At 51.6% G+C, this 13,496-nt stretch overlaps 1 protein-coding gene across 1 annotated transcript; it reads left to right on the top strand.

Annotated features, from left to right (window-relative positions):
• The first annotated feature begins 1,892 nt into the window (after positions 1–1,892).
• Positions 1,893–7,107, top strand: SOX8 (SRY-box transcription factor 8). Its single transcript, XM_086854509.1, has 3 exons — positions 1,893–2,589; positions 3,756–3,994; positions 4,606–7,107. Exons 1-3 carry the CDS (start codon positions 2,147–2,149, stop codon positions 5,322–5,324), a joined length of 1,401 nt encoding a protein of 466 aa, XP_086710635.1. The 5' UTR covers positions 1,893–2,146; the 3' UTR covers positions 5,325–7,107.
• The last annotated feature ends 6,389 nt before the right edge of the window (positions 7,108–13,496 follow it).

Raw genomic sequence — 13,496 nt, 5'->3', positions numbered from 1 at the left:
GCTTCTTTTGCAGGAATCTTTGGAGCTGGAGACAGGGAGCAGAAAAAAGGGGTTCTTGTTCCCATTCCTACCTCCAAAACTCCGAGCATCCCGCAAATCCCTTTCCAGCCTCAGTCACGCACTGAGGTTGGGATCTTCCCAGGAAGGTGCTCCGCAGGGAAAGATGGACTAAAAATAGTGATGATTGCTTGGACTCAGCCCTGGCTAAAACAGATGAAACACTGGAATTCTGTGAGTCAAGTTAAATTGCCCAATGAGATAGGATTTATAGGAATATACATTAATTATGTGTCACAGGAGAAGGAGGAAAAAAGATTTTCCCAAGTGTCCAACAACACTGCAAAGTCACCAATCCACAGCCCAGGGAAACAAACTCATCCCCAATCTCATTAAGTTTTTAGAAGAAAATTTCAGTTATTTCTCATTAGGAAGCCCAGCATATTTTGTTCGCCTTGAGCCTTAAAATAATTTATTTTTTTTTTAAAGACACTTTGAAAATAGTATTTCAAATGTATCAGGACGTAACTCTGCAAACTGAAAAGCTGAAAACTGGAAAAATTACAGTTTGGGTTTCTCTTGAAAAAATAAAATTAAATCCTGCTTTGCCATTTGAGAGAATAAATGAATTTTCACATAGAAGGCAGACGGATGTTCGGGCACATTTAAACACACTTAAATTCAAAGCATACGGTTTATTTATTACACATCACAGTAATTAAACAAAAACCACCATGTTCCTGGTACTTTTTAAAAGCTGGAATGCTTGAAGCCAAATTTCTTATTTTTTCCCGTGTCAATCTTATACGTGACCCTTTATTTTTCCGGGGGGAATCAGTGGATAAAACCGGAATTTGGGGAGCTGCTTTTATTTCCCTCCTCCCCCCCCGAGTCGCAATTAGAAGGCTGAATTCCAAGGATAATTAGAATCAAATGCTCCAAATAAATGCTGGAATGAACAGGACTGGCTCGGAAAGGGGCAACTTAAACTGACGGGGGAGGTTTTGGGGGTCACCCTCCCTTTTTCCCCCATCCAAAGTCTCACCCCGAGGTGCCGCATCCTCCTCCGGCCGGGATCTCCCGGGCGCTTCCCGGTGCTTGGGACCGAGCCCGCTGCGGGAAGGCTGCGGGAAAAGAGGAGGGAGAGTCGGGGAGGGGACACGGAGGGTCTCGCGTCGCTTTTTTTCCCAGCGATTCCCCGATTTCCTGCGTTACTCGCCCGTTGGAGAGAGCCGGGGGCGAAGCGGCGCGCTCGGGGCTGCGGGAGCGCGCGGCCCGGGGGCACCGGGGATGGGCTGCGGGGGACACACCGGGAGCTCTGCCCCTCCTGCCACGCACCGACCGCCCCAAAAAAACCCTCCAAAAGGGGCTTTAGGATAACCCACGGCACCGCTCCGCCAGCCCGGAGCCGCCGCCGCTCCGCGCCTCTTCCCCGCGGCATCCTCCTTGGAAAAGGAGCTCCGTCCCGCACCCGGTGCCCCACTAGAAAAGCGGGATCCCGGCTGCACGGCGGAGCATCAACCGCGTCCCCAGCGCCGGGGGTCCCCGCCAGAACCGCGCGGTGAAGCCCCCGGACGATTTGCAGCGGGAAAAAAAAAAGCACAGAGGAGCCGAAAGAGGCAGGCGGAGCAGGGAGCCGGAACAGCGGCGGGTGGCATCCCGGGGGCCCGGGCGGCAGGGGACCCCCGGCGGGACCCCTCGCTGGCGGCGGCTCCGGCCGGCGGAGCGGGGGCTCTGAGGCGGCGGCGCGGGCGGCACGGCCCCGCCGGCACTGAGCCACGCCCCTTATTATGAATATGCAAATCACATCGCCCTCTCCACCAATGGCGAGCGGCGGCGGAGGCGGGGCCGCTCGCCCTGCCCTTAAAGTAACTTGTTGCCAGGGGCCCCGTTTCGCACTGGACGTGGAGCGCGGCGCGGGGCAGCGCGGGGCCCCGGCGGCTGCGGAGCGGCGTTGGGAGCGGGGCGGGGGTAGAAGCGCGGATTTTGGGCTGAGTTTCGAGCGTTTCGTGTCTTTTTTTCCTTCTAGAACTTCTTGTTTTTTGCTCGTTTTTTTTTTTTTTTCCCCCCGCGGCTCGGGCGCCCCGCGGAGGGTGCGCGGCCCCCGGGCGGGCACAGCGCGCCGCCGGCCCGGCTCTACCGCCCGCCGATGCTCAACATGACCGAGGAGCACGACAAAGCGCTGGAGGCTCCGTGCAGCCCCGCGGGCACCACCAGCTCCATGTCCCACGTGGACTCGGACTCGGACTCGCCGCTCTCCCCCGCCGGCTCCGAGGGGCTGGGCTGCGCCCCCGCGCCCGCCCCGCGCCCGCCCGGCGCCGCCGCGCTGGGGGCCAAGGTGGACGCGGCCGAGGTGGACGAGCGCTTCCCCGCCTGCATCCGCGACGCCGTCTCGCAGGTGCTCAAGGGCTACGACTGGAGCCTGGTGCCGATGCCCGTCCGCGGCAACGGATCGCTCAAGGCCAAGCCGCACGTCAAGCGGCCCATGAACGCCTTCATGGTGTGGGCGCAGGCCGCCCGCAGGAAGCTGGCGGACCAGTACCCGCATCTGCACAACGCCGAGCTCAGCAAGACCCTGGGCAAGCTCTGGCGGTGAGTCCCGCACCGCGCGGATCCTCCTGCGCGGGGCTGCGCGGCTGGACTCCCCCTCCCAGCGCTTCTTTACAGCTTCTGCCCGCTTTGTTTTTATTATTCTCTGTTTCTCGGCGTTCCCGGAGCGATTCCAAGTGAAGTACGATCCCCTCCCCGGGCATCCTGCGAAGGACAGAGGGGTTCCTGCTCCGAAAAATCCCCCCGAGCAGGGGCTTGGGCACCCTCGCTCCTGGCACGGGTGGATTTTCCCTGCTCCATCACGGAGATGCACAACCCTTCCCTTGCCCGCGGCTTCCCCCATCCCCACGCGATGAGACTTTTTTTAATGACTTGTTTTATGGCTTTTCCTAATTTTCTCTTTTTATTTTTTTTTTTTCCCTTTTGGCTCGCTTGATGCTTAACAAGCTATAAACGCAGCTAAACTCATTTTTAGCAGTTATTTTAACGAGCTTCCTAATTTCCCTGCTTATCTGCTCAGTGCTGCCTGGGGATGCAAACTTTTATTTGCTGGGCGGCATCCGAGCCCGCTTTGCTTTCCAAGTCTCTTCCCCGAGCCACGTTTTTCCGTGTGGTTTATCCCATGGTGTCTGCCTGTACCTAATTCCCATCTTTCCTGCCTGCTCGGGCCAGCGATGCTCCCGCTGCGGTCTGAGCCTCTCCAAAAGTTTGCAAAGAGAGGTGTGGGCAGGGGAGGAGAGAGTTTGGAAAGCAATAATCCCATCCCTGGTGCCTTGGTGGTTTCTTTGTAAGCACCAAACAAAGCTGGAAATGTTTGTGGCGGTGAGGGGGTGGCATTTGCAGGGCAAACATGGGAATTAGAGTTTGAAATTGTGTTGGAAATGGGGAAGGGGGAATTTTGCTTTGCTCAGTTACCCCTGTCTGTAGTGGTCGGGTTTTTCGTGCTGCTCTAATATTGGTATTTTGATCCTTTTTTTTTTTTTTTTTTTTTTTGCTGTGGATTTTAACTCCTTTTTACCACAGCAAATTAATTTTGTTAACTTGGTGAGTGCTCAGATCCGTTCATGGGAAGTGGGGATGTGCCAGCTTAAAAACAAGAAGAAAACTTCTAAGGGAAAGATCCTAATTTTGGAATATCTTTTTCTCTCTCTTCCTTATTAAAACAACCAACCCCCTCCCCAACAAAAAAACCCACCCCACAAAATCAGTTTATTGAGCGAGAACGAGAAACGTCCCTTTGTGGAGGAAGCCGAGCGGCTCAGGGTGCAGCACAAAAAGGATCACCCGGATTACAAATACCAGCCCCGGAGGAGGAAAAGCGTCAAAGCCGGGCAGAGCGACTCGGACTCGGGAGCTGAGCTCAGCCACCACGCCGGCACTCAGCTCTACAAGGCTGACACGGGGCTGGGGGGCATGGCCGACTCCCACCACCACGGGGACCACACAGGTAAAGCATTCCCGCTGTGGGAATTCCCTCGGGGTGGGATGGGATCCCACCGTGGAGAGCCAACGGCGGCAGCTCTGCAGTTTTCCTTAGCGAGTGCTCTTGGAGCTGCCCATGCCATAGGGAATCCCAAAGCACCAGGATCCCGCTCTCCAGGATGGGGAGAATGCGTGATGGGTTAATAGGGGTGCCTGGGGAGCAGGGTACCGGGACAGAGCTTCCCAGCACCGGGAATTGGCGCAGGGAGCGCGCTGACAGATTCTGGGAGCGTTGGGAACGTCCTGCAGCCCCAGCCATGGCTGGGATCATGGCCCTGGGTCCCTCAGGGGGGAGGATGAGCTCCATCGTGGGCTGCACTCTGAATCCACCCCCTGGTTCTGCTGCCAGGGGGTCCTGCTGTGTCCCAGGGTGATCCTGATGGGCTCCCAGATAATTCCATCTGCTGTGTGTGAGGCTCGTCCCAGGAGGCACCTGGGGCTTCAGGGGGCCATCGCCCATTCCACAGGTTCAAACACCCGTTAGGAGCGATAGCAGATAGGTGCATTTATTGAATGGCGAGGGAGTTGGCTGTTCTGTGCTCACTGCTGAAGCCTCGCTTGTCCCTTCATCCCCAGGCCAGCCCCACGGACCCCCCACGCCGCCCACCACCCCCAAAACTGACCTGCACCACGGCAGCAAGCAGGAGCTGAAGCACGAGGGCCGGCGCCTGGTGGAGAGCGGCCGCCAGAACATCGACTTCAGCAACGTGGACATCTCGGAGCTGAGCAGCGAGGTCATCAACAACATGGAGACCTTCGACGTGCACGAGTTCGACCAGTACCTGCCCCTGAACGGGCACGCGGCGCTGCCGGCCGAGCACGGCGCCGCGGCCTCCTACGGCACCTCGTACCCGCACTCGGGCACGGCCGCCCAGGTGTGGACTCACAAGAGCCCGGCCGCGGCCTCGCCGGCGGCGCCCGAGCCGGGCCAGCAGCGGCCTCACATCAAGACGGAGCAGCTGAGCCCCAGCCACTACAGCGAGCAGCCCCACGGCTCCCCGGCGCACTCCGACTCCTACGGCTCCTACGGCGGCCAGGCCTGCGCCACCTCAGCCGCCCCGGCCGCCGCCGCCGCCTCCTTCTCCAGCTCCCAGTGCGACTACACGGACCTGCAGAGCTCCAACTACTACAACCCCTACCCCGGCTACGCCTCCAGCCTCTACCAGTACCCCTATTTCCACTCCTCGCGCCGCCCCTACGCCACCCCCATCCTCAACGGGCTGTCCATCCCGCCGGCGCACAGCCCCACCGCCAACTGGGAGCAGCCCGTCTACACCACCCTGACCAGGCCTTAAAGGATTCCCGGAGCCTCCCAAGGCTTCCTTGGAATTATGCACTAATGAAGGAATGAGGAGGAAGAGCGTGGAGTGTTCCAAAGTGCCTCCTGAGCCGCTGGGAACTCTGCTCGTCGCGACCTTGCTTCGAAACTCCCCGAAGGGACAGAGCTCTGTTATTTTTTTTTTTTTCTTTGATTTGTAGGATTTAAGAAATTCAATTAAAAAAACAAACAAAACAAAACAAAAAAACCCCAACCAAACAAAGGACTAAAAATTAAAAAACAAAACAAGAGGGAAACAAAAAAAAAGCCACAAACAAAACCACACAACAAAAGGAAAAGGACCGGCGATGCCTTTTGAGCAAATGAAGGACAAAAACGTTCGACTCCTCTGGGAGGACTGAGCTGAACTCTCTCAGCCTGGAAGTTTGGCCAAACGTGGAGCAGAGAGTGGGGAGAGAGAGAGGGGGAGACAAAACAACAACAACACCACCACAAAAGCTGTTTGAGACTTTCAGGGTCTATTGCAATGTGAGGAACGGACCAACCTTGAGGGCAGGAACTCACTGGGACCAGCAGGGATGAGCCCCCAAATCCCAGAACAATCCCGTGGGAAGAGTCTGATGGGACCAACCAATTCCGTGTCTGAAGTGTTTGTTGATTATTTTTTGTTGGTTTTTTTTCTTTTTTTAAGTCAGGAGTTCTTCTAAGCAAGGTTTGGCTGTAATTAACATTTTGTTTTGGTTTTTTGTTTTTGTTTTGGTTTTTTTTTGCTGTTTGGAAGCTTCAACTGTTTTTGGTTGTTTTGTTTTGGGTTTGTTTTTGGTTTTTTTTTTCTTTTAAAATCTGTTAAATATGTATTTATGTTCTGTATTATTTTGTCTTTTAATTAATGAAGTAATTTTGTGCAAAACAAAAAAAAAAGTAGAATTTTTAAAAGATTTTAAAGATGGGGGAGGGAGCCTAAAAAATAGTGGAGATGATACAATAAACTGGTGTTATGAGTCTATAGATTTTCCTTGGTTTTTGGGTTTTTTTCATTTTGGAACCGCTGCAGGAGCCGTGCTGGAGAGAGAGACTGAAGGAATCCGCCTGGAAACTCCGATGGGAATGGCAAATAACGAGGGGGGGAATTACTGATTCGATTGGGAGGCTCAAAGGCTGCCTAAAAAGGGCAGGTGATTTTCTGGCCACCTGTTTTGGGCTGTTAAAATCGGATTTCAGGAGTCTTCGAAGGCTTTCAGAACCAGGACTACTTTAAAGGAGCTGTGATTTCATGAGAAACGATCGACTTCTGCTTTAATTTTGGCTTTTAGGGACCAGATATCATCCATCAAGCTGTGAAACTAAAATCTCCTCCACTAAAAAAAAATGGGTTTAGGGTACTTAGTTTTTAGACTAATATTTCATTGATATATTTCTACTTCTTCCATTGTATGCTGAGCATATAAATAACCATCTATTTTATGGGAACTCGTGCCTTTAAAAGCCTTTGTAAATCTAAACCCACCTTTCAGAGGTTATTCATCTTTTTACCTTTTCTACGTTTCCTACTCTTTTTTCTAAAAAATATTTTTTTGCATATTTCCTTTCGGTGGAAGGGTGGGGAGGGAGGGAGGGACACGCCGGGCTGCGGGGGGGAAAAGACAAAAAAAGCTCATTTTTATGCAATCTATTTTTCTGTATAAAGTTTGAAAGACTTTTGGTTGTTACTGATCTGTTCTTCTTCACTCACTTCTGACTAAGCAATGCTAACTTTTGTACAGATCCATTTGATAAAATTAAAAAGTGCTTTTTATCAAGGACGTGTTCTGTTTTCATTCTGCTTGAGCCTGTTTTCTGAGGTGGGGAAAAAAAAACCTGGGAAAACAGTTTGGAAGGCGATGGAATCTTCAGAATAAAATACTTTCATCAATGATTTCTTTTCCTTTTAGTCTGGATTTTTTTTTTTCCCCTCGCTCATTTTCCCTGTGCTTTGTGTCCTACTCTGAGATTTTTTTGAACTACAGATAAATTAATTTAATTTTTTTTTTTTCCTGTAAGAAGGGCATTTCCATGCCCGTAATCCCAAGGATTTCGTGGGATTTCGGGCTGCTCACGTGAGGGCGGGTTTGCGAGGTCAGCCTGCGCGGTTTTAGCCCCCGTTCATTTTCCTTCTGTAGGGAATTTACAGGAAGAAATTCCCTTTTCTGCTTGGTGAGCCCTGCTCAATAAATCCCTCTGAATTACCAGAGCAACCAAATTATACCGTGTCAGGCGTGGTTTATTTATTTTTTTCAATGCTGTCATTAAAATTGTTACATTATGTTACATTTGTAACTTTTCCTCTCTTACGGAAAACTTTCACTTTGCGTTTTGTCTGTCGGGGGAGCAAAGGGGTCTCAATCCAGGAGGAGGAAAAAAGTTGGGATTCGGGAATTTCAGCCCTCCCTGCTTGAGAGCAAAGGCTTGGACAGGAGGGGGAATAAATGTGATGACAATTAATGGAGCTGCAGCCCACGGAGGAGGGCTGGGAGCAGAATCCCACACGGAATGCGCTGTTTGCAGCCTCTGCCAAGAGAGGCTGGAAGGCGACACCATTTTCTCCGTGCTCCTTTCCAGCGCTCCTGGCAGAAGGATTTGCTTCCAGCCGGAGCCAAAGTGCAGCGTAATTCCCTTCCCTCCCTTCTCCTCCCTCCCGTGACACTGCAGATTTCCCTTTAATCCTGATTTATGCCTGGAAAATGGATGAGTTTTGGCTTTGCCCCCTCGGCGTGTTGAGGTTGGGGTTTGTCTCCGAACCTGCGCGCTGGGAGGGGGAGAAGGAAATAAAAAAGATGGGAATATCTTTGGGAATGAGCTTTGCTTTCTTCTGGGTGTTTGATGGTGCAGCTTGGAGCGGCTTGGCCGATAAAACAAAATATCTGCGTGTGATACAAGGGTGAATCACCCAAAATAATGACGTGAAACATTGAAAATCACCCCAACTCCTTAAAGATTGCGCTGGAGCACTCCTGGGAGAGCACGGGGAGGGGACCCAGCAGGATCCCAGTCTCTTCCCTGTCTCCTTTCCCTTCTCCCAGTGCCACCCAGTGCCACACCCTGCTCCCACCCAGGAGCTGCAGGATGAACGTGGAGCTGTGCTCTCATCCCGAGGGCTGCACATCCCAACCAGGCAGGCTTTAATCCCGCGTGCTGTGGCCACTGTTGGTTGTACTTCCCTTAAGCTTTGCAGAAATAAATTGGATTTTTAATGGTATTTACAGAAATAAAGTAATTAAACTGTGTATTACCATATAGATCTGTATTGTATTTTACCGTGGAATTGGCGCTGGGGGGGATCCACAAGGATCGTGGATGTCCAACCCTGATTTTACATATCAGAAATCTGTATTCTATAATTTAGATCCATTCCATAGGTGCTAATTTGGAATCATCAAATCCTGGAATGGTCTGGGTTGGGAAAGGACCTAAAAGCTCATCCTGGGCAGGGACAACTTGCACTGTCCCAGGCTGCTCCATCCAGCCTGGCCATGGACACTTCCAGGGTTGAGGTGTTGGAGAGCCCCTGGAAGCAATTCCAGGGAGCAGTTCCTGGGATTTTGTGGGGTTGTGGACATTCGCTGTGGGTAAAACTCAGAGATGTTACAGAATGGAAGTTCAGGAAGGTGCCAGGCAGGTAAACCCTGGATAATCCAGGGCTAAACCTCAGGGTTCAGGGGGAGCTGGACATTCCCAAGATCTCCAGAATTTCATTCCCCGTTCCTCAATTTACACTTGAGGAATCCCTCATTTCACTGTGAGGAAAACACAGATCAGTTTTTACCCCAAAAAAGAGCATTTTGATCAGAAATTACTGCTGCTGGCCCAGCTGCCTTTCCACGCCTTGTCCTCCTCTTCCCTTTGCTGAGCTGGGCCGCAGGAGGAGAAGGATTTTCCATGAGTTTTCCAGGCCTGAATGGCAGCATTGTGTGTCCCGTGCTCGGGGCTGGTGGCTCTGTGCTGGCGTGGGGCTGGAATGTCTCCGCAAAGTCAATGAGATCAGGTGAAACCAGGGCTGCCTTTTGACCCCTGGCTGCCAACAAAAAAAGGCTTCTCAAGATAATTGCAGGGATCCACGGGCGAGAAAAGTCCCTTGATTTTTTTTTTTTTTTTGGAGCAGGGAATAAAGAGTGTTGCTGTTTAGTTCAGACAGCGCTGGTTAGCAAGAAAGAGGAAATTAATTTTATAGACCATATCCACATTCTTTCTGCAGGCTGGAAAAAAAAAAAAGTCCCTTCCCATCCTCGTTTTAATTTTTCCTGGAGTGACATCAGCTCGTGTTACACTGTATTGTTTGGGGTTTTTTTTTATTTTTTTGGTAGCTTTGCGGCAAAGAAATGATTAAAAGGCATTTTTATGACTGCCTTGAGCTTTAATAAACTTCCACATGGGGATGTCCCTGCCTATGGATCGAGCTCTTCCCTCTGCCACCTTTATATTCCCATTGCCAGGCCTGGATGCTCTCTGTGGGCTGGGATTTGGGAGGGGAAAAAAGAAATAGAAAATAAGAATTCCTGGAGATGTGATTTCCTTTGGAATGCAGGGTGTATTCCAGGAGGTCAGGAAAAACCTTTTCCAGCTGATCCTGGGAGAGCTTTGGATTTGGGGAGCCGGAGCAGCACATCTGAGCCCATGGGAGGGTTTGTGGCCATGGGAAGCTTTTGGTGACTGTGGGAAGGGTTTGGTGGCCATGGGAAGGTTTTGGTGACTGTGGGAAGGGTTTGGTAGCCCTGGGAAGGTTTTGGTGACTGTGGGAAGGTTTTGGTGGCCATGGGAAGGTTTTGGTGGCCATGGGAGGGTTTTGGAGGCCATGGGAAGGTTTTGGTCACTGTGGGAAGGTTTTGGTGACTGTGGGAAGGGTTTGGTGGCTGTGGGAAGGTTTTGGTGGCCATGGGAGGGTTTTGGAGGCCATGGGAAGCTTTTGGTGGCCACCTGAGGAGTGGCACTGCAGTGACCCCAGCGTGGCACAGCCTTGTCCCCATGGAGCTGGAATTTCCCTTTGGGAAGCCTTGAAGGAAGCTCCAACATTATTTCCAATTATTTCCAACAATATTTCCAGCCTTCAGGGGTAGGAATTTGGATTTAGGGCTCTGATGGCAAATTCCTCAACACGAATTGACCGAGAGCTCCAAACTCCCTTTTTGGGGGGTGGGAGGAGGGAATTTCCCATCAATTCCTGACTGTCCATGAGGGATACGAGATAAAACCCCAGAGACAACAATGCCACGGCCTCACCACTGCCCTGCTCCTTCTCAGAGACCCTGCAGAGGCTCCACGAGGTTTTTTGGGAATTCTCCACATTAACACACTGAGGGGAACCTGCACAGGACTCTGGAATCCAGGGAGAGCCCATCCAGCCCTGGATCCAGCCCTGGATCCAGCCCCAGATCCAGCCCCAGATCCAGCAGCACCAGCCAGTCTATTTTCTGTGTGTTCCAGGCAGGAATTGGGGATGGCACCAGGCTGAGGTTTGGGGAGGGGAAGCCGTTTCCCAAATGAGTCAGCAGGAGCTAAAAATAGGATTATTGGATTATTTGGAGATAAACCCAAAGCACAGCAAGCAGTGTTTATTCCAAAGTGCTTCATTCCCTGCTGTCCTGCCCCTCCAAGCCGGAGCTGTGGGGCAATCCCTGCCATGGCAGGGGAGGCAGGGGATGCTGCCTGGTGGGATTTTGGGAATGAGAGCCCTTCAGGCAGCACAGGTGGCTCAGGATGGGCGTCAGGCCATGGTGTTGCTCTCACAGAGCATTTGCAGAGGTTCCAGCTGGGGGATGAGGCCGGAGCGGATGAGGTGGGAAGGGAGTTTATGATATTCCAGGCATCATTTTTCCATAAAACCACTCTGTCTGCATGGGAAAACTCAGTTTGAACAGAGCTCAGACACCAAACCAAGCCCAGCTCCTGCTGCAGCCTCACACCACAGAGGGATGGGGCACTGTGGGGCGGCTGCTGCCACCAACCTGGGGCCTTTTTCCCAGAAATAGTTGGGATAAAGGGGGTGGCTGCTGCTGAAATCACAGCTCTGCCCTTCCCAGGCTTGAAAGAGCGGCCAGCATCGCTGCTGACCCCTATTAAACTGTTCCCATATGGCCCCAGAGCTCAGGCAGGCCCAGAGTGCCACGGGCTGAGCTGCAGGCTCGGGTCTGACCTCGTTTAGGGCAGCCCAGGTTAAAAAAAGCCCCTGAGTCAGGTTTAAAAGCCCCTTCTTTCAGTTAATCTTACACAAATTAGGGATGAAAACCAAGCTACTCCTAATCCAGACTAGGAGGGATTCCCTCTGTGCTTTGACCCCGCTCTGGGGCTGGGCTGGTTTGGGGAAAGTGAGGCAAAGGCATCGCTGGGGTGGGAGGGGAGGTCCAGGAGGGATGGGGAGCCACACACCTGTCCCAGCACAGCCCCTCAGATCCATCCCAGAACATCTCAGAATGTCCCAGAACATCCCAAAACATCACACCCATCCCAGAACATCCCAGAACATCCCAGAACATCACACCCATTCCATCCCAGAACATCAAACCAAACCATTCCATTCCAGAACATCACACCCATCCCAGAACATCCCAGAATGTCCCAGAACATCCCAGAACATCCCAGAACATCCCAGAACACCCCAGAACATCACACTCATCCCATCCCAGATCATCAAACCCAACCATCCCATCCTATTCCATCCCATCCCATCCCATCCCATCCCATCCCATCCCATCCCATCCCATCCCATCCCATCCCATCCCGCTGCCCTTGGCTCCCTATCCCAGGATTTGTTTTCGCACTGTGCTCAGGCAATACCGGGACAGTCAGCACAACATTAAAACATTTACCCAAATTTACTCTGCCTGTCCCCCTCTCCTCCCCTTTCTCATTCCCCTCCTCTTTTCCTCACTTTTTTTTTTTTTTTTTTTCCTCATGGAAATTCCCAGCGCGGGGCCGGGAAAGGGTTAAACATTTGGAAAGGTCTTGTTTGAGGTAGAGTGAATTTTAACCACCACACACATAACGAATGCGCAGCAGCCTGAATTGCTGGTGAGGAGCCAAGAGCACAAGAGAGGAGCTGCTGAATTTTAATGATTCATTATTGCATGGAAGGCCTTTGTCTTCCTTTATCCGGTGCACAATAAAAGAATTAATTGGACAGAAAATGGCAGGGCAAAGAACTGACAAGTCATTAAGGGGCTCTGAATGGCTGATTAGGTGCACATTGGGGGTGGAATTTCAACTGCACTGTTGCAGCAAGGGCTCTGGAATAATAATGGCATGGCACAGTTTATATTTTGTATGCAGTACCAGAAAGGCCTTTCTGTCGGCATTGTGGGGCTATTTATTCTGCTGTCTATTTAGCCATTGTTGGCATTGTGCTGCCAATAAGAATGCGCAAACAAAGTTGGGATTTTTTTTTTCTTGATTTTTTTTTATTTTTTTGGGGGGGTGGGGGGGAGTGTGTGTGTGTGTGTGTGTGTGTGGGTGTTGGATTTCAACTTCAAAATAATTGGGGAAGCAGAATCTCGCTCCGTGCGTGGTTTTATTAATTTTGCTCTCTCTCTCTCTCTCACTCTGTGTGTGTGTGTGTGTTGAGGACTGGCTGTAAATATTTAGACTTGCCAGAAGGAGCTTCATTTAGCATGAGGAAAAAAGAAGGAATAAACTTCTCCTGCTATTTTTTGGGGTTTTTTTTTTTGTTGTTGTTTTTGTTTTAATTCTTTCCCCCATTCCCAGCGAAGCCTCGCGCAGCTGCCGGAGCCCCCGTGGTGGTGAAAACGCCGGGGTTGGTTGGATAAATCCTTGGGGCAGCGAGCGCTTCCCCAGCCCCACACCAGGAGGATGCAGCCCAAGGAAAAGCAGCCAAGTGGAATTATTGGTCGCTAGGAAGTTCCTGGAACACCTCGCATCCTTCGGGGCGGATCCTGCCACGGCCGCGCTGTTGTTGTTGTTGTTGATGATGTCGAGTTTTAATAAAACCTGCACACACACGCGGGAGGGGAATAAAGCCCGGCCCGCTGGGCAGGTGTGATTCCCATGAGGAATGCGCTTGCTTTTTAACAGGAATAACAAACAGGAATCACAGTTTGCTGTCGGGGCTGGGCACAGCTGCTCCAGAGTTTCAGGGGGGAAAAAGGGGGACTTTAATGGAGATACAGCCTTCCCTTCCCTTCCCTTCCCTTCCCTTCCCTTC

This window comes from Cyanistes caeruleus, chromosome 17 (assembly GCF_971803275.1).
Source record: "Cyanistes caeruleus chromosome 17, bCyaCae1.hap1.1, whole genome shotgun sequence".
In the NCBI taxonomy this organism is placed as follows: Eukaryota; Metazoa; Chordata; class Aves; order Passeriformes; family Paridae; genus Cyanistes; species Cyanistes caeruleus.
The sequence above is the reverse complement of the archived record's forward strand: the minus strand, read 5'-3'. Positions and strand labels throughout refer to the sequence as shown.